Source organism: Podarcis gaigeae, assembly GCF_964106915.1.
Source record: "Podarcis gaigeae genome assembly, chromosome: 7".
NCBI lineage: Eukaryota > Metazoa > Chordata > Lepidosauria > Squamata > Lacertidae > Podarcis > Podarcis gaigeae.
In genome coordinates, this window is record NC_139683.1 from 46414687 (window position 1) to 46441172 (window position 26486).

General features: G+C 39.1%; 1 protein-coding gene across 1 annotated transcript; it reads left to right on the forward strand.

Moving 5' to 3' along the window:
- On the forward strand, positions 1 to 25540 carry CLUL1 (clusterin like 1). Its single transcript, XM_083748355.1, has 10 exons — positions 1 to 58; positions 1440 to 1509; positions 12827 to 12934; positions 13964 to 14112; positions 15937 to 16104; positions 16888 to 17332; positions 21644 to 21781; positions 22226 to 22440; positions 23794 to 23982; positions 24908 to 25540. The coding sequence occupies exons 2-9, from the start codon at positions 1491 to 1493 to the stop codon at positions 23971 to 23973; spliced, it is 1422 nt and encodes a 473-aa protein (XP_083604481.1). The 5' UTR covers positions 1 to 58; positions 1440 to 1490; the 3' UTR covers positions 23974 to 23982; positions 24908 to 25540.
- The last annotated feature ends 946 nt before the right edge of the window (positions 25541 to 26486 follow it).

Here is a 26486-nt window from a genome sequence, read left to right on the forward strand (position 1 = left end):
GAAGTCTGAAACTGAACAATCCTGCCCTCCTCAAAATGATCGCCCAGATCAGTGACAGGTGGGACTGCAGCGACAAGCAGGTACCGGTAAATGGCAGGTACTCACTAAAGTGAGATATGCACAAAGAGACACCACTGGGATGTGTGCACACACACTCTTGTGTTTTGTTTCTTGTTACAATGTTTAGAATATATGATATGAATACATCATATAATTTGTGAAGATACCTTGTATGAATGAACAAGATTTCATAAAATGTGAATGTTCCAAGGTACCTTCTGTTTTAACGCAGTTCTGATGTCACTGAATACAAATCTGTACTTGAACCAAACTTTCCTCCATAGTTTCATCAGTTTAAGTCTGGGAAATAGAACTGCCTTGTAAACAGCACACAAAAGTTACTAGACTGCTTGCCTACACACCTAATGCTATATTAGGTTCCAGTCCTCTATACAAGCAGCAGGGAATAAGTCTCATTGAAGCCAATGGGGCTTACTTCTAAGTAGACAGGTAAGTCTAAAGGTAAAGGAACCCCTGACCATTAGGTCCAGTCGTGACTGACTCTGGGGTTGCGGCACTCATCTCCCTTTACTGGTCGAGGGAGTCAGCATACAGCTTCCGGGTCATGTGGCCAGCATGACTAAGCCACTTCTGGCGAACCAGAGCAGTGCACGGAAACACCGTTTACCTTCCCGCCAGAGCGGTACCTATTTATCTACTTGCACTTTGACGTGCTTTTGAACTGCTAGGTGGGCAGGAGCAGGGACTGAGCAACGGGAGCTCACCCCGTCACGGAGATTCGAACCACTGACCTTCTGATCGGCAAGTCCTAGGCTCTGTGGTTTAACCCACAGCGCCACCCACGTCCCACGATATGTCTAGTTAGAAGCAATTCTTATTTGTCACAGATGACCAAGCCACTGGCTATTTACAAGCTTGATTTCATGTATATTCAAGGAGATGGCATCATTTACTCTAATAGACAATGCTAGCATTTTAAAGATATGCTTTCCAATAGGTGACTTCACTGCCCTTAATGGTTAAAATAACAAAAGAAAAAGGAACATATTCAAGTAAATTAATTTACTTTTAGTAGCACTTGAGGAATGCTTGCCTGATGGAAGCCCTATTTTAAGCACACTTATGTGCATTTGCATTTTATTGAATCTGTATACATGAAGCCACAGTATGAATGTTCAGGATTAGCATGTTACACTTTTTCAATATTGGAAGAGCTTACACTTTGCCTTAAAAGTTTTCCTCTAGAGTCTACAGAATAATGGAATAATGTTTCTGCCATCACTATTAATAGAACTAGGTAAGACTGATTAGTCAAGCTTAACCTACTTGCTTTGATACCATCTTTCAACTCTGCTGCCTTCTGAAAACAGGCATAAAGCTCAGTATTGAAAAATGTTGTTTAAAACTCTTTTTGACAGGCACGGGGAAGAAAACGTCTAGTTACACCAAAACCCTGAAGGTTTCAATGCATGGAGTTGATAACATCTGGTATGCCTTCCTTAAAAAATCATACGTAATTTCCGAGAAATTGATTAAAGTCTCAATGGTCATACTGTAGAACTAGAAGCAAAATAGAACTGATTTGTACATTTGTTTGTTGACAGATAATGACATAAATAAATAGAGGCAGATAAAAGAGGCACAGGAAGTGAGCATATATGAAATGACCAGCTGGAATGCTATGAAGCAAATATCTTTCAATATGGAATTCTAAGTTCTGAATGTCATTTTAGACATTAAACAGAGATGGAAATGTTGGTGTTTATAAGATATTTGAACCATTGTACAAGTAAATATATCTGTTTACTATGTTTTGGTGTTTTGTTTGCCATTGCCTCCTTCATAGATGCTTTTGACTGATATTATTAATTCTGCATTTTCCACTACCTCATCTTTCTTAGCTTTTGGACAAATAAATAAGGCAGTAGCAATTTATAAGACAATTAAAACCACGTTGTCATTTTCTTATTCAAGACGGGATTTTATAATGCAGAACAGCATCCACAATCGGGTTTAATAGGGTGAAAGCTTCATGAAACAGTTTACAGTGGTACCTCGGGTTAAGAACTTAATTCGTTCTGGAGGTCCGTTCTTAACCTGAAACTGTTCTTAACCTGAAGCACCACTTTAGCTAATGGGGCCTCCTGCTGCCGCCACATGATTTCTGTTCTCCTCCTGAAGCAAAGTTCTTAACCTGAGGTACTATTTCTGGGTTAGCAGAGTCTGTAACCTGAAGCGTATGTAACCTGAAGCGTATGTAACCCGAGGTACCACTGTATATCTATAATAAAAACATTTGACATCTTTCATTGGCTCTCTTTTTAGTTACAGAATATCAGTTTAAGAATAAACTATAGTATGCACACTCATGGACATCTTAAGGTTTGTAACTGAAAGGGTATAATGTTTCAACATTTTGTTTCTTTGTGGGGGCAAATGCATCAGTTGGAATCATATACATTAAACAGTTGAAGAGAAGGAATCTAAATTGTCAACATTTAAAATCTAGATCATATGCAGTTCATCAGTGTGGATATGCCACAGCACAAGTTGCTTTAGATTACTGCTGTATCCTTAAATGTGTGAAATGTTAACAGGCAAAGAGAGCAGTGGTGGATTATCTAAAGGATATGAAACACATCCTTTATATTGCATCAAAATCTCATAAACCACACTGAACTCAATGGGGTTTGCATGCTCCTGGGTACTGTAATTGAAATATCAGATATGCAGTGGTCAGTTTCTAACAGCAAACATGTGGAGGCATGTCTCTATCTTATAACTTAAGATATTCCAGAAATGAACCCAGGTATTTTAAAAATGGTTCTGGGGTTGAGCCCTCAGAGTTCTGCAGTCACCTAGTAATTTTGAAATTTGCACTGTGGGATTCTTCTCTTTTTTTAACTTTTCACTGACCCAGCACATATCACATTAAACCTTCGTTTCAGTCATACAATGGTTTAATGTGAGCAAGCAGCATGCTTAGAGGACAACAAACTCCTGAAAAGTTCCTCTTGCTGCCGCCACAATGTTCTGGATGAAACAAGCCAGTCTAGCTTGTTGGTGTCATCTGAATGAACTTGGGTGCATGGTTTCTTTCTTTCCAAACAAATCAGTATAGTAGTAATCAAAATTTGACCTGGGCTTACCATTTGTGGTTTGCTTGGGGAAAACAAATCATAAGCCCAGGTTCACACAATGACACTGAATGCTGTGGGAGCTTTGAGGAGCGTGCCCATTAACTTTGCTTGTTTGTGTTAAAAAAAAGTTTTATGTGTGACATATGAGCTTGGCAACTCTGTCGCTCATGGATTTGATCTGGATGTAATAGCTGTCGCTCATCTGTTGTTTTGTTATTGGGCTGCCTGTTTATTATCCACGTTAATACATGGTAGCTAATGTTACATATAAATGTTGTTGTTTAGAGGGTAGTCTGCTGATAATTGGGAATCTTCTTGAGCTTTTTAATAAGATAACCTACTGAGTAGATGGGGAGGGCAGAGAAATGGCCAAAAAAGGCAATTGGCAGGTTATGAAAACATAAAAAGAGAATGAGGAGAGAAAGAAAGAAAGAAAGGGAAAGTGTGCAAGTGTTGAGTTTGCTAGATGTACAACTTCTTGGTCTCCAGGCTATTTTTCCTTTAGATGGTCAGATTTGCCTGCTGATGAATGTAGTTGGTAGGGTCCAGTTTGATTCAGTAGGTTTTCTAGGAGTTCCATTTTCTTATAATGATGTCAAATTATAACTATTACTCTCCTACTACTACTCCTCTACCACCTTTACTGGCACAGGATTTAAGTCACCTATCATGAGAAATTATCATGGGATTATGTAGAACAAGACACAGGAGTCTTCTTCAAAGCAAAATAATACTTGTGCTTCAAATGTTTATTTTATTTGAAGAAGTGATAACTTCAGACGCATCCGTTCTTAAGGAAATTAGCCCTGAGTGCTCACTGGAAGGACAGATCATGAAGCTGAGGCTCCAGTACTTTGGCCACCTCATGAGAAGAGAAGACTCCCTGGAAAAGACCCTGATGTTGGGAAAGATGGAGGGCACAAGGAGAAGAGGACGACAGAGGACGAGATGGTTGGACAGTGTTCTTGGAGCTACAAACATGAGTCTGACCAAACTGCGCGAGGCAGTGGAAGACAGGAGTGCCTGGCGTGCTCTGGTCCATGGGGTCACGAAGAGTCTGACATGACTAAACGACTAAACAACAACTCCAGACCCTGACTTGGTTAAGTATCTCCTGTTGTTAGGTAAATTCAAGGTGATATGTTGCCATGAGAACTAACATGGCACAAGAACGCAGAGGTGATAAAGGGTAGAGAAGATCTATATTCTTTCTTCCATTTAGCCAGGGGAAGGAGCAAGGAATCTCTGTGTGAAAAGAACAGATATGCAGTTTTGGAAGCAGAAACAGAGACAACTTTGAGGTTTCCCTATTATTTTTGACATTGATATGCCATCCTTCCTCTGAAAGGAACCCAGATCAGCAAACAAATTAATAACAATACATCCAAAACCATCCAAACGCAATTCCAATACAGATGCAGACTGAGAAATATCTCTACTTAAAAACCCTTTCCAATAGGCACTGAAAAGACAACAAGAACCATTCCCTACTTTGTTCAGAAACATTTCCTCATTTGCCTGTATTTGTAGCTTCCCCCCACTGTCATCTTGTGGTTTAACAGTTTTAAAAATTCTAAACCGATTTTAATTGCAAACAGCTATCTCAAGTCTGTGAACTAATTGAATTTGTTGTCCAGTCACAAGAGTCAGTTCCTGGTTTTAGATCCCAGCAAAGCAGATCTATCTACTAGGCTTGCCTGCTGTCTAGGGCAACTTTGTGCAGGGCCCACATTCTGGCAATGAAATGCATGGACTTACACATAATAGCTTTTCAATCATCTCTCAGCTCTGGGTTATACATGTTTCTGTCAAGCTCCACCATAAAAAGGAAAGCTCAGTGCATATGGTAGCAAATGTGGTGGCAGAATAGATAGCTGAGGGTCAGTGGCATGCAAGGCAAGCTGGGAAGGATGGTAGATGAAGAGTGGACTGCCAGTCCCTAAGGATCAGCAGTCTCAGGAAGCAAAGAGTTGTTGCAGGAATGTGTGAGAAGCAGGTGTCTGTGAAGGAGAAGCAACAGATGGAGAGGAGCTCCAGGATCAATAGGAAGATCTTGCCCCCTAAGGGTGGCTAAGCTTTTTGGGGAGCCTAACACCTTGTGGCAAAGCCCCCGGGGGTTGTGTGCTGAAGTACATGGGGCCACACACACAGGCATAAACACACATACCAACAGACAGGCGCTGTTTGTCCATTCTCAAGTATCTCACCAAGTCCACAACACAGGATGCATCAGTGAAACTGTGTTAAAAGTTACACAATAATGTTAATGCAACCTACACAGATATGGGCTGCGATCCAGCTGTTCTGGTGTGCATCAAAACACTCTGCGTGTACTGTGAGGAAAGGTTTTCAGGAGGCACTGAAACACATCCCTCTCGGCTCCTCTGCAGATCTGCGATTCACAGTGATCACAGGAGACAATTTGCCCAATTCTCCACTGATTGGGGCCCTGATCTGAAATGAGCTCTGTTGGAAAGTGCTCAATGCTCTGAGAAGTACTAAAGGCTTCTGCCTTGACCAGGAAGGGCACCCTGGAGGTCTCTCTTGAAAAATTCTTTGCTCTGCAGATGTGTTCATGCAAAGACTATTGAGTGCTCAGATGGCACTCAGCAATGTGGAAGCAGTTGTGGAACTGATACAATCATGCTGCCATGGTCATGACAGCAAAGACCCCATTCTGCACTCTAAATCCAAGAAAGAAAAACGATGCTGATTCTTACACCACAGCACTTAAGATCTCCATTCCATTGCAGAGCCCCAATGCAGTTTGCAAACTTTAGAAAAATGTTTGGGAGGTTTTTGGATCTGCAGAAAATCACTTGCCAGGGACAGGGGATGAATCAGACCCTCAGGCTGGGTGGTCACCACTCCTGAGCTAGAGCACCAAACCTCTTGTATCCAGCTCTGTCCAAATGAGTTTCCAGCTTGGACCAACACTTCCCAGAGTTGAATGCCATGGCCTTAATAAGAGCTGGAGAAGGCATGATCCACCACACCCAAAACATTTCTAGGAAACCAGCTCATAAGAGTACAAGAGCACAACTCTGTCCCTGAACAATGGCGACAACAGTGACTTACTTCATGGGAACTTTGTGTAGATATATGAGAGGCATCTTATAAATCAGTTCATACGTTAAAAGGGTCTATGGAAATGATATAATAACTCCTCTTTAAGTTGATATGTAAAACGATATATATTGGATCATGCTTCATTGCTTTTGAGGGCAGCGTGACTCAAAGCAAAGTGGCAAATTACAATGGGAAAATGAATCCTAGCCAGTGAAAGTGAGATTTAGAGTCATGCCATCCCCTTTCCCCCTAATATCCTTCTAATTGTCCTTTATAGGAAACATATGGGGGCAGGCAAGACATCCCTCAAACACAATCTGTTTTGAATCTTAACATGACATTGGGCAAGCCTAGTAATGGGGATATTATGACAGGATTAATAGTTGGTTAGCTCCCTCTAAACATTGCCCCGAGCTATGCGTCATTGCCAGCAACCTTAGAATTCAAAAACTTTAAGCTTGGAGGTTGGCACCACCATGCTTGTCTTTATACAGCAGCCATTTTCTAAACGCTGAACGCAGAAGATTATTGATAATGCAGAATCAAGGCATGACTGGTAAGCAAAAAATGGTGGCTGCTGGTAGCAACAGAGGTGGGAAGGTTGCAGTACAATGCCAACTCAGCATATTTTTTTAAAAAAGGTTATCAGTAGCACCTGTACACTTCAGTTAAGGGATAGTTTAGGGGCGTTGGGAGTCCTACGCCATGTGGAAAGCCACAGGTTCCTTCTCTGCTCTTTCAGGTATATGACTCCACTCACTATGGCTGCTACTACTTACAGCAGTGGCATGCATTAGCCTTCCACTGAATATTTCTTTCCCGGAATATATGTGAGCTCATCTTTCTAACTTTCTCTCTGTTAATTCTCCACAATAGTAGTCCTTACCTATCCTCCCGGCAATTCTCCTTCCATCTATGTATGCTCCAATGATGAGTTCCATCTTTCCCCACCACAACCAGTGTTTATATGTAAGAACTTCAAAACATTATGAAATTACATGCTAGCAATAAATGGGCAGCAAAGCAGTCAAATCCCTAGCTGTAAAAACACACATTAATAAGATAATTTTAAAGAAAAGACACTCTTTTCCAGTGTGGTGTAGTGGTTAAGAGCGGTAGTCTCGTAATCTGGGGAACCGGGTTCGAGTCTCCGCTCCTCCACATACAGCTGCTGGGTGACCTTGGGCCAGTCACACTTCTTTGAAGTCTCTCAGCCCCACTCACCTCACAGAGTGTTTGTTGTGGGGGAGGAAGGGAAAGGAGAATGTTAGCCGCTTTGAGACTCCTTAAAGGGAGTGAAAGGCGGGATATCAAATCCAAACTCTTCTTCTCCTCTTCTTCTTCTTCTTCAAGTCATCATTCTAAATTGCAGCAACTTTTACTTCGTACAATTAGAACTGGAATTAACTTTATCCTGCTTATAATTATTATAACTTACAAAGGATTGGATCCAGATTTGCTGTTCTATGCTGAGAAGGGCTCCTTCCATTAACCAAAGTACCAACTCCATTGCTGCATTAGAGGATCCCCAACTTTATGGAACAGATTTAGGAGCGGGGCAGAGGGAATCAGCAAAAATCATATCTTCCCTCCCCATTTAGTGGAATTCTGTTCCAGGCAGAAATCAGCAAATGTAGATTGGGGGAAGGGGGTAAGAATAAATAAAAAACTATCAGTTTCAGGCAGAACTGTAACTGCTTCCTGAAGCCACTTCTGTTCAGCTTCAGCTATGAGTAGAGTGTGGTCATACAAAATATTTTGAAGAAGTGATGCTTTTAAGCATCAGTCATAGGGGAATCCCCCCCCCCCTTTAGACTTTTGGAAACATGACAATGTTACAAACTTAGCCCAAGACAAGGGATCTGGGGTGGTATCTGACTGAGCAGACTTATTGCTGCAGTGAGGTGGGGCACCTTCTGTTGCAGCCTTATGAGAAATGCTATGTGGCACAGGTACTATTTGAAATAGATAAAGTTCTTGGAATTTATAGCACTCACAGGGTGAAAGCCAATGTACTGCTAAATGAATGTTCTCTCGGTGTAAAGATTTCTGCTTGTACAATTAATATTCTCCCTTCCTTCTCCTCTGTACCCCCAATCAAATTTGTCCCAACCCTCTTAAGGAGATTTGGAGCGCGTACAAGGCACACACAGGGGCAGGAGATGGAGGGAAAATCCAGTTGCCCAAGCAGGAATCCTTGCAGCAATAATACTGCCCAGAATTGGTTTGGCTGCATGTGTGTGGAGGTAGGGTATTGGAGGTAGGTGTTTGTTTGTTTGTTTGTTTGTTTGCTTGCTTGCTTGCTTGCTTGCTTGCTTCCTGCAGTAGCCTTTTGTATGGTCTGTAGAGCACATCTGTTTTGGGGAACCTACTTCTGCATGTAGAACATTATCACTGGATCAGAGGATGACCCACACACAAAAGAATTTTCTTCATGTTAATTTACCGTATTTTTCGCTCTATAAGATGCACCACACCACAAGACACATCTAGTTTTTGGAGGGGGAAAACAATAAAAAAAAATATTCTGAATCTCAGAAGCCAGAACAGCAAGAGGGATCGCTGTGCAGTGAAAGCAGCGATCCCTCTTGCTGTTCTGGCTTCTGGGATAGCTGCGCAGCCTGCATTTGCTCCATAAGATGCACACACATTTCCCCTTACTTTTTAGGAGGGAAAAAGTGAGTCTTATAGAGCAAAAAATACGGTAATTTACTTTTGGGCAACTCTGGGCAAAACAAACAATAACAATAGAAATGGTATAAGACATTAGTAGGAATATTATTATTATAGGGTGCATGCCAAACCAAATTTCTTGAGACAGTTTTGTAAGTTTTAAGAATATTGAATGAGAATTTTTTTTTTAAATTGCAACATATATTCTCACTTTAGGGACTTAAGGTTCTTGAATGTTTCCAATACCCTTTTAAAAGCTTTCAAATATCATTGTCTCCTAAAAGGGTATTTATTATTTGTTAATTCCCACAAGGCATTTTCACACACTTCATGAGTAAGTGGCTCCCCCCCCCCCACGCACACCACACACACACTTTTTACTATGTTAACATCCACAACGAAAGCCAAAGGAATTTGCAGACCTTTGTGCATTCCATGTCATATTACTTGGGGCTGGAATGCTGTGTCACAACCTGGGTGGCTTAGAGTAAAATAATGCATTTCTTTCCCCCTTAATATTTGGAATCCACGCATTTTCTAACAGATCATTTATTCTCAGTAATTCACATTTTATCATAGCAAATATTTTATAACAGATGCTTTCCTTATTCTGTGCTCGCTCACTGTCATAACACTGCTAGTTTATGATGCAAGATTATTCCTGCTTCCTGGATTTAGCTGGGTTGCTTCCACACTACTCATTTCCCCTGGAATGGAAGCCAAACTTCATGTAATGCTAAGGGCACAATATCTCTTTCAGAAATAGTGTGTGAGTGTGATCTGGATCGGGACTCTAAAATAGGTGAGTAGGAGGACTCCAGCCTTTGCCCCCTACTGCCGCTGATTTGTATGAGGCCCTCACTTTTCTGCAGTTTGCATGAGGAAAAGTTCCCATTTGCTTCTGTGGGAGCTTTTTTTTTTTTTTGCAATGCAAATTGCATAGGTCTAAGATTTAAAGATACAGGTGGCGCTGTGGTCTAAACCACTGAGCCTCTTGGGCTTGCAGTTCAGGAGGTCAGCGGTTTGAATCCCCGCGATGGGATGAGCTCCCATCAGTCCCAGCTCCTGCCCACCTAGCAGTTTGAAAGCACATCAAAGTGCAAGTAGATAAATAGGTACCGCTCCGGTGGGAAGGTAAACAGCATTTCCGTGCACTGCTCTGGTTTGCCAGAAGCGGCTTAGTCATGCTGGCCACATGACCCGGAAGCTGTCTGTGGACAAACGCTGGCTCCCTCGGCCTGTAAAGCAAGATGAGCGCCGCAACCCCAGAGTCGTTCGCAACTGGACTTAACTGTCAGGGGTCCTTTACCTTTTAAAGATTTAAAGCTCCCCAATACCCCACTCTAAAACACTGGCCAGAATCTCCCCTCCCCCATTTCTTGGGGGGAAACCAAGTTAAGGGCAAAACACTTGATCAACATCACATGTGGTTTGGCTCTCTTTCACTCAGTTATTATGAGGAATTCAGATGTCGTCACTGACAAACTGCTGCATCCCCATGTTTTCTATATTGTACTCCAATCAAGACCTGGTTTGAGTCATTAATCTGGCTTGCTCAGTGGGTAGACAGGTCCTTGAGACTGTTATTGATGCCTGCCCACCTACATTGCTGTCTTGCCTTGATTTTTTTGTATTGCTTGAAGCTGGCCCTTATCATCACTCATAAGTTGCATCCACCCCGTACATTTTAAGAACATGGCTTCCTCCAAAGAACCCTGGGAACTGTAGTTTGTTAAGGATGCTGGGGATTGTAGCTCTGTGAGGGGTACTGTTTGGGGGAAGTTATGTACTTAAAATGTATGAGGTGAATGTAGCCTAAGCAAATTTGTTTTTGATTTATTTTAAATTTAAAATAAATATTTTTAATAAAGATAAAATAAACAAGCAAGTAAGCTCCCATGGAAATGAACAGGCTGATAAAACATATTTGGGATAATTTTGTAATAAAGGTCTAAATTCAAAGACTTGGTCAAAGGGGAAAAGGCAGACATTCCGTTGGGTATGCCCCCAGGGCCTTGAGTTTATCTAAAGTAAATTGTTAGACCCCTAGCAAAAATCTTGTACTGTCGGGCTGTCTGAAAACAGAACAACATATAAAGCACACCATTAAATTGTTCCAGAGTTATAAGAAACAGGCCAGGTTAAAAATAGATGAATTATACATTTCAAAAGGCCTAAAAAGAAGGGCTGTTGCAATATTTTGGCTTTTATCTCTGGCTTTAAGAAGCAGGAAGCCATTGACAATTACATCTAGCTTGCTCTACCCAAGAAAACAGTAAATCCACTTTCCCACAGTTGTGTCTTATGCTCCCTCTAGTGTTTATTTTTGGATGTAAGCACAGGCAGGCTGGAGAGGAAAATCCTGGAGTCTAATCACAACATGTCCCATTAATAGGATTAAGTACCTTGTCATTAGATAAGTAGTACATGGCAAAATCTGTGACACTCATGGAAATTAGAACAGCATCCTGCCTTGGTCTTCCCTGAAGCTTGAAAGAGGTTTGCAAGAAGACGCATCAGAATTTGTGGTAAATATCACATCTTGTTGGTTCTATTACTAAACAGCATCTTTTTTCCCCATAAAATGTGCTGGCCACCTGCTATTGCTGGGCCTACAAATATAAAATCCATGACCTACATTTGTAGGTCTGAATTGTAACTGATTTTATTACTATTCGTTTGATATCACTACACCTTCTAAAAATAAATAAATAAAAACCTAGGTACAATTACTTGAAAAGGAGAAGAAACTAATACAAAACTTTATTTTTTTTCCCTTAGTGAAACAAGAATTGTGTGGTATATATTAATAATATATTGCAAAAAGTGAAATATTTTACAAAATGTAAAAGGGAACATTATGACTTGGGCAGGCATGATCCAGCCAAAGTCAAGCAGTTTAAATTCACCCTTGATATCAGTGGGAAAATTAAGCATGTGCATAAATTTCCTGACCTGGAATGAATGGGACTGAAAGGTGTTTTATTAGACTCCAGAGCATATAGTGGAGAAGGTGGAAGAAAAAATATATGTGTTTTAGTCATTAACTTCAATAGGAAGTTGATTACACTGGATACATTTTCATTGATACTGATACCCCACACATATTACATGTTCTGCATTATTTTAAATAACACCGAAAACAGCTTTAGATCGTGGAAAAGCTAGTTATTTTCAGGAGAGTTAATGAATCCCATTTTAACATGTATATTATTTGCAAAATCATCTCTGCTTAACAAAATGGGAACCCTTTTGGTTTTAATTTTTACACTTCCTGAAGCGGCAAAAGAATGGAAAAGGTTTTCATTAAGGTTAATATATATTATTGGGAGGGGGGGAGAAGAGGAGACACTTTGATACAAAATGTCAGGTTTAGCATCATTTGAAACATTGCCACAATGTTGTTGCACTGTGTGTTTCCACTGTTATAAGATATTGTTACATACTAAAGCATTTTACTACTGGCAGAAGCAGTCTTAAAACTGGGCCATTCTTTGAAGAATTTTTTTTTTTTTTACAAAATGCTGGGGGGAAATATATATTATCATCACAGTAAGAAAATACTAAATGCACAATATTTCTAAATTACCGTATTTTTTGTTCTATAAGACGCACCAGACTACAAGACGCACCTAGGTTTTGGAGGAGGAAAACAAGAAAAAAAATATTCTGAATCCCAGAAGCCAGAACAGCAAGAGGGATCGCTGTGCAGTGAAAGCAGCAATCCCTCTTGCTGTTCTGGCTTCTGGGATAGCTGTGCAGCCTGCATTCGCTCCCTAAGACGCACACACATTTCCCCTTACTTTTTAGGAGGGAAAAAGTCAGTCTTATAGAGCAAAAAAACCGGTAATCTTCCTAGCTGTCTGAGATGTATCTGAAAACCAACTCATTAACCTATTGTATTGTACTCATTCCTAATGCAGAAAACATGAAGCCTGCACTGTTCTTAATAACGTACTTATTATGTCTGAGGGGACATCAGTGTGCACCTACTGTGGAGGGAGACATAAATTTTGTGGAAAACCTGAAAGGTATGTACATGTTAAACCTCTGTGCTGGCCACTATATTTCTGAATAGACAAGTGAATAAAGAAGCCTCATTTGAACCTGGGAACTTCCTACCTCTTTGCTAGGGAGACATTCTCAAGATCACTGTAAACAGATTAGCTATCGCTTAACCCCATTTTACTGTCCTGCTGTAATAACTGTGAGCATTCTAGTCCATGCTGGTAATTGCAAATATAACACCACAACATGTTAACCATTCTACACAAATTGACATGGACCACCAAGATATAGTCTTCTGTATATGGATTATAAGATGATTAGTATCACTTCTAGATCAAATAAATAGGGCAATAATACTATTCTGTGCATATCGACTCAGAGGTAAACTCCACTGAGTTCAATAGGACTTGGCTTTCCTGTCAGTGTGAATTGCCTAGAGCCTAAATTAATGGGAAATCAGCAAAACTCTTGGTTGGTCGTAAGCCCTCTGTATGGAATTAGTTACCTCAGTTATCAATCTGATGGTTTCTGGGGCTATTTTTATTGCAAAGCCTGATTTGAAAAGGACCAAGTCATTTTAAAAAATCAGCAAGAGAATCTGCAGTGATATTAACATAGTTTGTTCAGTAACTAACAGAACAGTAATTCTATACAGTAACAAGATGGCCTGGCTGAATTGCTCATGAAATCCATTGGCTTTTTGCCATTGGGAATAATGCCAAGATGCCTACATTATTTTGACAAAATGTGTTGACACTTGTATGAAATATAGTTTATATGATGAGCATTCTGTAACTTTATTTGAAAATTAAGGTTCAGTAAGTTGAAACATATGATTGTTGAAAAGCATAAACTGCATATGATTAACAGTAGATTCTAGTCCAGATTATCTGTTTGTATATACATTGAGGACAGAAGCAGAAAGACCCAGTATTATTATTATTTTTCTAAGTAGCATGTGTTAATTGTAATTCAGCACCTAGGCCACAATTTAAGGGATTGTTCATTAAAATTATTACTAATAATAATAATAATATGGCGTTTCCCCTCAGTTTTATCTGAAGTTGGAGAGAAATATGTAGATGAAGAGGTAAAGAATGCACTGATTGGCATTAAACAGATGAAAATTATGATGGAAAGAAATGAAGTCAAGCACACTGATCTGATGAAAACTTTAAAGAAGAGCAGTGAAGAAAAAGAGGTGAATTTAGTCATCACAGTTTTAGACCTGGAGTGACTCAAATGTATGACATAACTGTTTTCAATGCTGGGACAAAGGGTATGACCCTTTTTTGAATGCTGTTTTGTTACTTAAATGGAGATGTGATAAAATGGCAATCTTTCTAAATCAGATAATTGAAGCTTGGAGAATAAGCACTCCGAGTCACAAAACATGGGCCTTTAAAGGAATGCAGCACTCTAATTTTCAGAACGTTACCTTGGACAACCTCCACATAGAATAAGTTGCTCAAAGAAATAAACATTTGAGCTATATGATAACTACATATTTTGCTGCACGTGTGTGAGAGAAATGTTTTTCATGTGCCCAAACAATTGTAAGTCAGTGCTTGTTTATTAGGGTAGTTAGGAATGTTGAATAAATGCAGCACTTTGTTATTAAAAACAATATTGTTCAAAATTCCTTGTGCGTTAATCCCTTTAAAAGGAAGCATGCATGTTTTCTAGGAAATCCTCTCCAAACGATAATAAATTGCCAGGAGTCCCTAGTATCTATTTTGGAATAAAACAACAGATGACTGCCATATGGTATGGAGCTGAGGTTTGCTTACCTGACTAACTGTTTGTACGGCTGTGGTTAAGAAGTAATCACTCTCTAGAATTGGAACACAACCATGCTAAGGGCACCCCTAGCAGGACCATGGAAATGGAGGGAAGGGGATTTCAGAGTCTTCAGGAACAACAAATGCCTTGGACTCAGGGAGTTAATGTACCTTACCATGTTCATCTTCTGAGACACAGACAAGTCTCTACCGTCAGCTATACCCTTCTGCTATCAAATCCAGGAGGGGCTGGACAGCCGATCCTATAGTATCACTGCTCAAAGGAGCAGCTGAGGTTGTGATTTGCCCCTGTGATTTGCCAGCTCTATCGAGAAGAGCTGTCAACCAGTGGTAGAACATGTGCTTTTCATGTTCCATGTTCATTCCCCAGCATCTCCAAGTAGAGCTGGGAAAGATTCCTGTCTTCAGGGCAAGACCTGTTGCCAATCAGGGTTGCAGATAACTCTGAGTTAAATGAACCAGTGACCTGACTCATATGGCAGTTTCACGTGCTCATATGGCATGGTGGTGGTGGGGTTAATGGAGGGGGGATAAAAGGAGGGGAAATAGCCTTGCTTTTGCAGTGCCTATCCACAGGTCATTGTGTTGCAAGATCCCACCTGATTTACCGTATTTCTCTGTGTATTAGACTAGGTTCCCCCCCTCAAAAATAATGTAAAAAATTAGGGCGCGTCTTATACACGGATAGTGTCTTCCCCCATTTTCTTAAATCTGAGTCCCCCCAAACAGGGGGCGTCATATACATGGGGGCGTCTTATAGACGAAAAAATATGGTATATGCTCGTTAGGAAGGCACAAAGGAAGCTGCCTTATCCAGAGTCAAACCAATAGTTCATCTTTCTCAATATTGTGGACGCTGACTGGCAAAGGCTCTCCATGGGTTTCAGGAAGGAGGCTCTCCCACCCTGCCAGGCATTGAACCTGAGACCTTCTGCATGCAAGGCAGATGTTCTACCACTGGGCTATGGCCCTTCGCCATGATCTAGTTGTTGACTGAAGCAGGGGAAAAATATGACTGGTACTATCCTTGAACACGGAAATGCAGAAATCTTAACTTGAGGATTATTAAGCACAAACATTTATTGTGTCCTAAAGTGTTTCAGGATGGGACACAGCAATTCTGTAGAAATAATGTATAACTAAGGCCGATTTTCAAAATGCTGACCTGTATTCTGAATTAAGTAACTTTGTAATCCATAAGTTATAACCAATTCCTTAATTAGGAAGCTCTAAGACTTATGAATGAGGTCAAAGAAAGACTGGAAGACGAAGAGCAAATATGCCAGGGGTCTCTGAAGAATTTATGGGACGAGTGCCAATCTTGTCTAGAAAGTAACTGCATGAGATTTTATACCACCTGCCGCCATGGCTTCTCCACATTTACAAGTAAGGTAAGAGGCATGTGAGGGGAAGCAGCATAACTGTATATAGTACGTATTCTGCTAAAAGCCAGGGCTGTGTGCATGCCATCATCTTGAGAGCCCACAGAGAAAAAAGGAGTAGAGTTGAAATTGCAACTTTCTCCAGCTTTATTTTTATTTTATTCAGCATCTTCAAAAGTGGAGCTTTAGTGCATCACATAACCCTTTGCTCTTTGTTTTGATCATCAAAAGCAGATTAAAATATAATCAAGATGCATGCAAATTTTGCCTGGGTTCATAAATTATAGGAGCCACACAGCTTTCCTTGGTGTAGAATTTGAGTTACCTTTTGCAAAGTGTTGACCGGAGGGTTTGACAGTGCCGAAACAGCTCCTTCAGGCTGTAATTATAAAAACAAGAAGAGTAAAATCAGTTGGGCACAGTGGGACTTGCTTCCAAATAAACATAGGATAGCACTGTATATCCCACGGACTGCCACTTACCCTAAACTGGATCAGAATTTTCAGTAATGATATTCATTGTCCAAGTAAAACGCTTGATTTTCTGGTCCTTGGTTAATTTGAAAGATAATACTTGCTTTTGTGCATTTCATTTTAAGGTTAAATGAATATAGCTGCCATGACATATTAGAGTATGGCGTCTCAGCATAATTCAGTTAATATTGAAAATTTGCATTTCAAAAAGTTTGGGGTGTGTCCATGCATGTGCTTTCCAAACATTCCTTTGCACCAATTACCAAAGGATGAGAATTGGACAATTTGCTGACATGAATTATTTTCTCTCTACACGCAGGTTGAAGATTTTTTCAAGAAATTGACTCCATTATCACTTCCTGTTTATGAGCTTCAAGAGCGAGATCTCCAGTTTAAGAAGAAACCTGAAGAAGAGGATGCCCAGCTGGCACAAATGGAACACTTGTTCAACCAGCTGTTATCTGACGTGGGCACAATCTTTGAAAAAAGCTTTGTTTTTTTCAAACGGATGCAAAAAGAATTTGATCAGTCTTTTCAAATGTATTTCATGTCTGATCCAGACTTGACGGAGCCCTACTTTTTGCCAGCTTTTTCTGAGGTAACTGTAAGAAACCCCATTCCCCCTAAAGACTGGGAGGCGCCAGGCTTCCTCCAACTAGTTTTTGACTTCAGCAAAACTGTCCTGGAAGGTGTTGGAGAAGTGATTACTGAGGTATTTGAAGAATACCGAGAGACTGCAAGAGACATGGCAGAACAACTTAAAGGCAAGTTGTAAAACTCGCGTTTTAATATCAGTAGCATTGAACCTTTACTGTAGTTTTTTGCATTTTTAGGAGCATATCTATTCAGGCTGGTGTAAATCACTGCAATGCTATTGTAATATGTTTTATAATATTCTTGTTCTTGTTCTTGTTATTATTTATTGCATTTACATTCCACCTTTTTTGCCAAGGGGCTCAAGGTGGTGTACATCATTCTCTCCCTCATTATTTAATCCCAACAGCTGCCGTATGAGGTAGATTAGGCTTAGAGTTAGTGACAGGCCCAAGATCATACAGTGATATTCATGGCCAAGTGGGGTTTGGATCCTGGTCTCCCAGGTCTTAGTCCAACACTCTATTTTTTTTTAAAAAAAAATATTTACTGAGTTTAACAATTACAAAGAAAGAAAAACAAACAGTAATAATAATAGAAAAGATTACAATACTTCAAAAATACAGAAAAATACAATGCTAAAAAAAAGAGAAAAGAAAAAAAAGAAAACCCCAAAACAATACAGCTAAGCAATAACATTTAAAGACAATAACATCCAGTATTTTCATATCTTTATCTTTCATTTACTTATTTCCATGACTTCCTCACACCTCCCTTTTTGTATTCTTAATTCATAATTGTTTCAGCAAGTCCTTTCCCTCTTTCTCAAATTTTATTCCATAATTTATCTTTTTTTTATGAATATTTTATTAAGATTTTTGAATAAAAATGCAAAGATAAAGAAACAGAATAACATATATCATAACATACTTTCTTAACATCTTTGGACTCCCTCACACCTCCCGCTCCCATTTGCATCGTTGTCAATTCTTGCTCGCAATTTATCATCTTGTTTGCGCTCTTGTGTCAGGTTCATTTAAATATAATCTGTTAGTTCTCCAATAGGTTTATAATTTTTCCTCAAACTTACTTATCATCTTAATTCCATCTAATTTAGTGGTGCACAATTATTTATGATCTAGCATCCTTTCTTAACATTCAACCAAATTACAATGTTTTTTTAAATAAGTCTTGAATTTCTTCCAATCTTCTTCGACCCTCTCCTCTCCCAGGTCTCGGATTCTGCCAGTCATCTCAGCTAGTTCCATATAGTCCATCAGTTGCATCTGCCACTCTTCCAGCGTGGGTAGATCTTGAGTTTTCCAATTCTTAGCGATGAGTATCCTTGCTGCCGTTGTTGCGTACATGAAAAATGTTCGGTCCTTCTTTAACACCTTCTGACCGACAATGCCCAAAAGGAAGGCCTCTGGTTTCTTAGTGAAGGTATACTTAAATACATTTTTCAGCTCATTATATATCATTTCCCAGAAGGCCTTCACCCTAGGGCAGGTCCACCAGAGGTGAAAGAATGTTCCTTCATTTTCTTTACATTTCCAACATTTATTATCAGACATATGGTATATCTTGGCAAGTTTAACTGGGGTCATGTACCATCTATATATCATTTTCATTACATTTTCCTTCAAAGCATTACATGCAGTGAAGTTCAACCCAGTGGTCCACAACCTTTCCCAGTCCTCGAACATGATATTATACCCAATGTCCTGTGCCCACTTTATCATAGCTGATTTAACCATTTCATCTTGTGTGTTCCATTTTAACAGCAAGTTATACATTCTTGAGAGTACCTTAGTCTTTGGTTCTAACAATTCTGTTTCCAACTTTGATTTCTCCACCTGGAACCCTAGCTTTTTGTCGTTTTTAAAGACTTCTTTAATCTGAGCATAATGTAACCAGTCTCGCACTTTATCCTTCATTTTCTCCAAACTCTGCAATTTCCAATTGTCTCCATCTTTTTCTAATATTTCCCAATATTTTGGCCATTTGGCCTCCATATTGGGTCTTTTTCGGGCCTTAGCTTCCAGAGGTGAAAGCCACCTTGGAGTTTTGTTTTCCAATAAGTGTTTGTATTTTGTCCAGACATTAAACACTGCTTTCCTGACAATATGGTTCTTAAAGGCCTTATTGCTCTTAACCTTATCATACCATAAGTATGCATGCCAACCAAAAGCATTATTAAAACCTTCCAAGTCCAGTACATCAGTGTCTTCGAGAAGTAGCCAGTCTTTTAGCCAACAGAAAGCTGCGGCTTCATAGTACAACTTTAAGTCTGGCAGGGCAAAGCCCCCTCTTTCTTTCGCATCAGTTAATATCTTAAACTTAATTCTGGGCTTTTTGCCCTGCCAGACAAATTTAGAGATATCTCTCTGCCACTTCCGGAAGCACTCCGTCTTGTCCACAATCTGTAGTGTTTGAAACAAAAACAACATTTTTGGCAATACATTCATCTTAATAGCAGCAATTCGGCCTAGCAAAGAAAGCTTCAATTTTGTCCAACTGTCCAAATCTCTCTTAATTTCAGACCAACATTTTTCATAGTTATCCTTAAATAGACTCAGATTTTTTGCTGTTATGTTTACCCCTAGGTACTTTACTTTTTTAACCACAGTTAGTTCTGTTTCTCTCTGAAACCGTTCTGACTCTGTATCTGTCAAATTTTTCCCCAACACCTTGGTTTTCTGTTTATTTAATTTAAATCCCGCTACCCGACCAAAGTCTTGTATCAGTTGCAATACTCTTTTTGTACTAGATTCTGGCTCCTGCAGAGTCAAAACTAGGTCATCTGCAAAAGCTTTAAGTTTATATTGTTTCGTTCCGACCTGGATCCCTTCCACCAACCCCTCTGATCATATTCAAGAGCACCTCCAGAACCGATATAAATAGCAGAGGGGAAATCGGGCAGCCTTGTCGTGTTCCTTTTTCAATTTTAAACTCTTCTGTAACCACATTGTTAACTATCAATTTAGCCTTTTGTTCTGAATATATTGCATCAATCCCATTCTCAAAACCCCGTCCCACTCCCATTTCTTTTAGATTTCCCTTCATAAATTTCCAAGAGATATTATCAAAGGCCTTCTCCGCATCTATAAAAATTAACACTGCTTTTGTATTTATGTCTGTTTGCAAAAGTTCCAAGAGGTCAATAATGTTCCTTGTGTTAGCAAACATGTGTCTACCTGGGAGAAAGCCTGCCTGGTCTTTATGGATTACTTCATTTAAAACTCTTTTAAGTCTGCTTCCCAAGACATCTGCAAATATTTTGTAATGCACATTTAAAAGGGAGATGGAATGATAGTTCTTGAGTTGTGTCTTTTCAGTTTCCGATTTTGGTATCAATGTGATGAAAGCTTCCTTCCACGATTCCGGCGCCCTCTTCCCCTCCATGATTTCGTTGCTGACCTCCATCATTGGTTGAATCAAATAGTCTTTTAATGTCTTATAATACTTGGCGGTCAGGCCAGATTCCATAATTTATCTTAACGCAATTTAACCTTAAATTTTACACTTTAACCCATTAACAATCCATTTTAACTTAATTCTTTATAACCTTTCTGCTAAGACCATGCAGGTTCATTCCAGCATCTTTCTAACATTCTTTAATTTTACAATACTTTTTAAAATATACTTTAAATTTTTTCCAATCTGCTTCCATCAACTCTTCTCCCTGGTCTCGGATTCTGCCAGTCATTTCCGCCATTTCCATGTAGTCCATCAGTTTCATCTGCCATTCTTCCCTGGTGGGTAGATCTTGCGTCTTCCAATACTTTGCAATAAGTATTCTTGCTGCTGTTGTGGCATACATAAAGAAAGTTCTATCCTTCTTTGGCACCAATTGGCCGACCATGCCCAGGAGAAAAGCCTCTGGTTTCTTCAGACTTAGTCCAACACTCTAACCCATAGGTAGGGAAACTAAGGCCCGGGGGCCAGATCTGGCCCAATCACCTTCTTAATCCAGCCTGCAGACAGTCCGGGAATCAGTGTGTTTTTACATGAGTAGAATGTGTGCTTTTATTTAAATGTATCTCTGGGTTATTTGTGGGGCATAGGAATTCGTTCATACTTTTTTTTCAAAATACAGTCCAGCCCCCCACAAGGTCTGAGGGACAGTGGACCGGCCCACAGCTGAAAAAGGTTGCTGACCCCTGCTCTAACCACTACACCACACTGGCTATCCAAAAAGCAGCAATTGTATTCACTGGATTGATTTCCATTCCGGACAGGGGATGAACAAACTTGATTTCCCATCCACCTCGTTTTAGGTTACTGACAGTTCCCTATGCGAACACCACCAGACTGCCACTGTCAGCCTCATAAATAGGTCTGCTGCTTTAAAGTTGGTTGTTTCATGTCTACTTTCACGTTTAAACCACTCAAGATCATATTTTACTTAATTATATCTATGTTATCATTAATGTAGTGTACCATGTGTATTGTTAACATCCTATGCATGTTTACTCTAGAGTCTGATGGAAGTGGAATGTTCTCTAAGAACATGGCAGACCATGAGAGAACTCCATGCAATAAGCTGCGTCAGAATTCATCGGGATGCCCTCAATTTCATGAGAGATGCCAAAAATGTCAGGATCATTTTATGCGAGGTAAATAACGGCCCTGTTCATCATCAACAATAGTACTGTCAATTTCTGTTTTGCAAAATAGTCATAACTATTTAGATTTAATTGCTGATGAAATGATTTTGAGAAGCCACAAAAACTTAGTCAAATGATTCAGTAAAACTTTCCTAAGGACAAAATATATTGTAGTAGGTGTTTCTACTTGCTATAGTAAAACCAGGGTTAATATCAACTACATACATACATGTCCAAAATTACATACATGTCCAAAACTACATACTGATAAGCCCACAACAGAATCCAGCTGCATAGACACTGCTCTGCCACTTAAGACTTTTTATAACAATTCTGAGAATAGGTACTTCTATAGATTGATAAGCAATTACACTTTTAAAAAATATATGAATTTTTAAGAATGTTTCTTAAATTTCTTAAGGAAGTTTTCTACATTTTGTTTGATTCCTATAGTTTGCCCCGATGTTCCTGAACTACATACAAAGTATGATGATGCCTCTAAGCTGGTGAACATCTCTGGTGAGCAATACCAACAGATTCTCCAGATGGTCAAACGTCACACAGAAGACACAGCCTACCTGTTGAATAAAATGAAAGAAAGATTTGGCTGGGTGTCCGAACTTTCCAACATGACTATTGGACCAGAAAACATTTTCAATATAGTAAAGGTAAATGCCACCCATTAAAATGCCACTGCACAATGATCTCTCTGTTCTGTTTCACTGATATTTATTGCTTCAGTACTGCCTAGGGAAAATGTGTGTGTGTTATTTTTGTTCTTTAAAATACTAAGATCTTGTGGAGGTAGATTTTAAGTATACTTGATAATCCCTTGATGATCTGAAACTCCAGAGCTTAGACACTAGCCTACTCTAAATCCTTTTAGTGTGATGATGGTTAACTGACCTTTATCACCATCTGACAGCAATGAAATGGCACAAACTGGTTTGAATTTCTGTAAATTACTTTTCAAGAAGAGAGTTTTGCTAGCGTCTGACAGGCGTCTTCTTTAGATCAATATAACAAAAACATAGCTCAGGGCAAAGGGAATGTTATAATCCTTCAGGCACATAGGGTACAAGTCATGCAGTGCCTCCAGTAATTTTCCAAAAGGTGTTTCTAAAAAAAATAAAACCCAAGCTCTCACTTGCACTGAAAATTATAAAGGAAAGATAAATTATGCTATATTGCATGTAATTTACATAGTACCCCCATGGTGACTTAAGAAGGGGAAAAAACCCAGTTGTTGGGAAGTTTGTTTTGTAATCCATGGATGAGGAACTGGCATCACCAAGACCAGGGGTCTAGGAGGTATTGTTCTGGTTGTGCCCATCTGGGAGCTCAGTGCAGAACCAACATATGCTGGAGGGTTCAGGAGGTGCAACGGCTGTAGTCTCTGGAAATTCATATTTCTCTGTCCAGGACTCCTGGCTGCTTGAGTACCAATTTGGAGAATCTGTACCTTAATTGGGCTCTTGGAACAGACAAATTTTGCTGCTAAAAATTGTTTAATGCTGCATTCTACTGTTTATATTGATGCATTTTAATTATGGTAATAAGGGTATTTATATACTGCTTAATAATAACATATAATGCATTGTATAGTATACTTTATTTTACTCTTTTATTTTTGCAAGCCCCCCCCCCCCGAGAACATATGTTGATTGGTGCCTCCATGAATATGGCAAATGAAATAGAGAAAAGAAATAACTGAAATGTGGACAATATATTATCAAATATCACTGAAACTATGCCCCAAATTGCTATCTTTTTTCTGGGCCTCTGCATCCCTAATAGCTACCATCAAACTGTTAGAAATGTATTTCCCATCATCAAAATAATGATGATGATGATGATAAACAAAACCAAGTCAAACAATATAATTTTAGATTGCATTTGATTAATAAACTAATTTAAGAGGGGCACTTTATTATTCCTCCCCTTAAAACTGAGAAGTTTAAAAAATGATGGTGTGTCTTGAGGTGCCGTATTCTCACATATGTCATTTGGTTCTCCTTCAGGTGTCATCAAGTGTCAAAGGAGGTGAAGCTGCCAGTCCAAATGAAACTGTCGTAGATGTGAATATTTTGACTTCACCTACTTTTACTGTCAAGGTTCCCCAAGATCTGGACACTGAGAGTTCAGAATTCATTGAATATGTAGCAGGGAAGGCTTTACAGCTTTACAAAAAGAATTTCTAGGCAAGGCAAGTTGATTGTCTTTACATTAAAAAAGCAACACAACAGTTAAATTGTAATTTGTAAAAAAATTTTATAGACAGGCTTTCGTTACTGAGAATGGGAGGTTGAAAGCAATCATTTACCACAGGTGCACTTGTTGTGGCAAAAGTTTCCTTAACACTTGACAGGATGAGATGACTAAGCAAGTCCACTAAGCAAGGGAACACACTGGTGGTTTGGTCATCTGAATAGCTTCTATGCCAGAGTTTATTGAAATACAGCCCCTCTTTATGTTCCACCCACTGCTTTTTTAGTTACCAGTGGATATACACTCCCACAATGGATTCTCTATTTGTGTGGTTGTGTGTGTGAGAGTGTGTGTGTGTGTGTGTGTGTGAGAGAGAGAGAGAGAGAGAGAGAGGGGGGGGGGCAGACAAAATGAGTTTAGCAGCATGGGACTAGTGGATCTTGCCTGTGTGAGTAGACTCCATTACAGGATGGAATGGCATAATAAATAAAAATAAATAGCTCATTCTCAAGCCTGAACCTCAGGAAGATAGTGACAAAACCAAAGGTTGTTAGATTTTCTAAGTCCAAAGGCCTGATGTTTTCCTAACGAATGTAAAAGTCCTGCACTGCTGCTGAGGAGTGAAGAGATGCATTGGTGCAGTGGCATACATTATATCCTTACAACTTTGGGAAGTTTTCAATGTTTGATGTTTTATTGTGTTTTGAATTTTCTATTGGGAGCCACCTGGAGTGGCTGGGGAAACCCAGTACAATAAATAAACAAACAAACAAACAAACAAACAAACAAACAAACAAACAATAAATAAATAAATTGTTGTTGTTGTTTGTTATTAAAAGCATTTAATGATTTTTTTTAGGTTTGTTATGAAACTTTATTCATAGTTAATTAATACTATTTGTTTTTCTTTTTTATCTCCCTAGAGAGGAAGAAGTGAGCAGTGATTCCTACTTTGAATCCAGCATATTCTCCTTTAGCAAAGTACACCAAAAGTCATCATACAGAAAAAACCTGCAGATGATAAAATGTTTAATAAATGTGTTGAATATCAGTATGAATGTAACTCTTATGATTTCTCTCTGCATTCAGTTGTTGAGAGCACATCTAAAGAGATATAGCTGGTGAATACTGAAAATGTTTCTCCTTAGCATTTGGATTATGTGTCCAAAGAGAGGGGGTAAGAAATACATGCATAGATTTCAGTTGTATTATTTCCAGTAATGTAGACGTTGGAAGAGGTATTTTCAAAGTATACTAAAGTCCTGAATATGTAGTTCCACTTATTAATGATTTAAATCAGTTTTGCATGTGTGCTCTGGTTAAAGAACCTGTCATTACAGTAAACCATAATGGCCAGTATCCAAAGCATGGTATCAAGTCTTTACATTGTAATGGCAATGAAAGAATAGGCTGTGGTCCTTCTCTACTTGACAGGGTTCACTGTGTAGAGGGTGAAATCGCAAAGAGCAAACTTGAAGTGCACATACAAGCCATCTTCAATAGTGTATGAATATTCATATTTTTCATTCATTAAAAAAATACTTATTATTTATATTCTTACTTCCCAAATAAACAAAAAATGCATCAACCTCTTATTTGTAGTTTGAATAATTTTATAACTAGAATCAATTCACTCATTGTGGGACCAAGTTATATCTTATGAGGACAATCAAAACGCCACAAATTAACTGTGCAACTTTTGACTTCTCCAGAACTCTTTATTAGGCTGGTCTAATAAACATGTTGTTCTAAGAGGGATTATTCTCTATTTTGTTTTCTCTTTTTCTCTATTTTGTTTTCATGGCCAAATCCAGGCAATTTCCTATTAAACAAAGAACAAGTAACTTTATGCAAAATTAATATTGTATTCTTTGTGATATTCAAATAGTTGGACATTGCTGGAACAAGATTTTGAGTTTTACTCAGCAGTGCATCTTATCTGACCGCTCATACATTATAAGAATGCAGGTGCAGTCAATTTTGTGCTTGTGTTTTAAGAATGTAACATGGGAAACCTGCTGTACTCCATACATATATACATCCAATGTAATCTAAAGGTATATTCCCTAATATCAGAATATTCCCAATTTCAAAAACTGATTAAGAATCACCATCGTTCATATAAGCTAGAATTTATAAAGTGTGGAAGAGAAAAACCAGTTATATCCACACTACACATGCAAACCATACTTATACCACTTTAACAGTCATGGCTTCCACCAAATAATCCCTAAAATTGTAGTTTACTAAAGGTGTTTAGTTATTAAGAGACCCCCTTCATAGCTGTCAACTTTTCCCTTTTCTTGCGAGGAGTCCTATTCGGAATAAGGGAATTTCTCTTAAAAAAAGGAAAACGTTGACAGCTATGGACCCCTCACAGCACTCCAAAGGAGAGGACCCCAAAATCCAGCCTAATAAGGACTGAGCATGCTCGTTGTAGGGTAATCCACACCCCCGCAAAAGGGTACTGCAACTTTAATAGTTGTGTAAACGGGATTTCCGCCGG

What these genes read in the sequence shown, in the direction of transcription:
- CLUL1 (XM_083748355.1), top strand. An exon ending in TTTTGTGGAAAACCTGAAAG is followed by an intron (nt 12,935 to 13,963) that starts GTATGTACATGT and finishes GTTTCCCCTCAG; the next exon opens with TTTTATCTGAAGTTGGAGAG. An exon ending in TCTCCACATTTACAAGTAAG is followed by an intron (nt 16,105 to 16,887) that starts GTAAGAGGCATG and finishes CTCTACACGCAG; the next exon opens with GTTGAAGATTTTTTCAAGAA.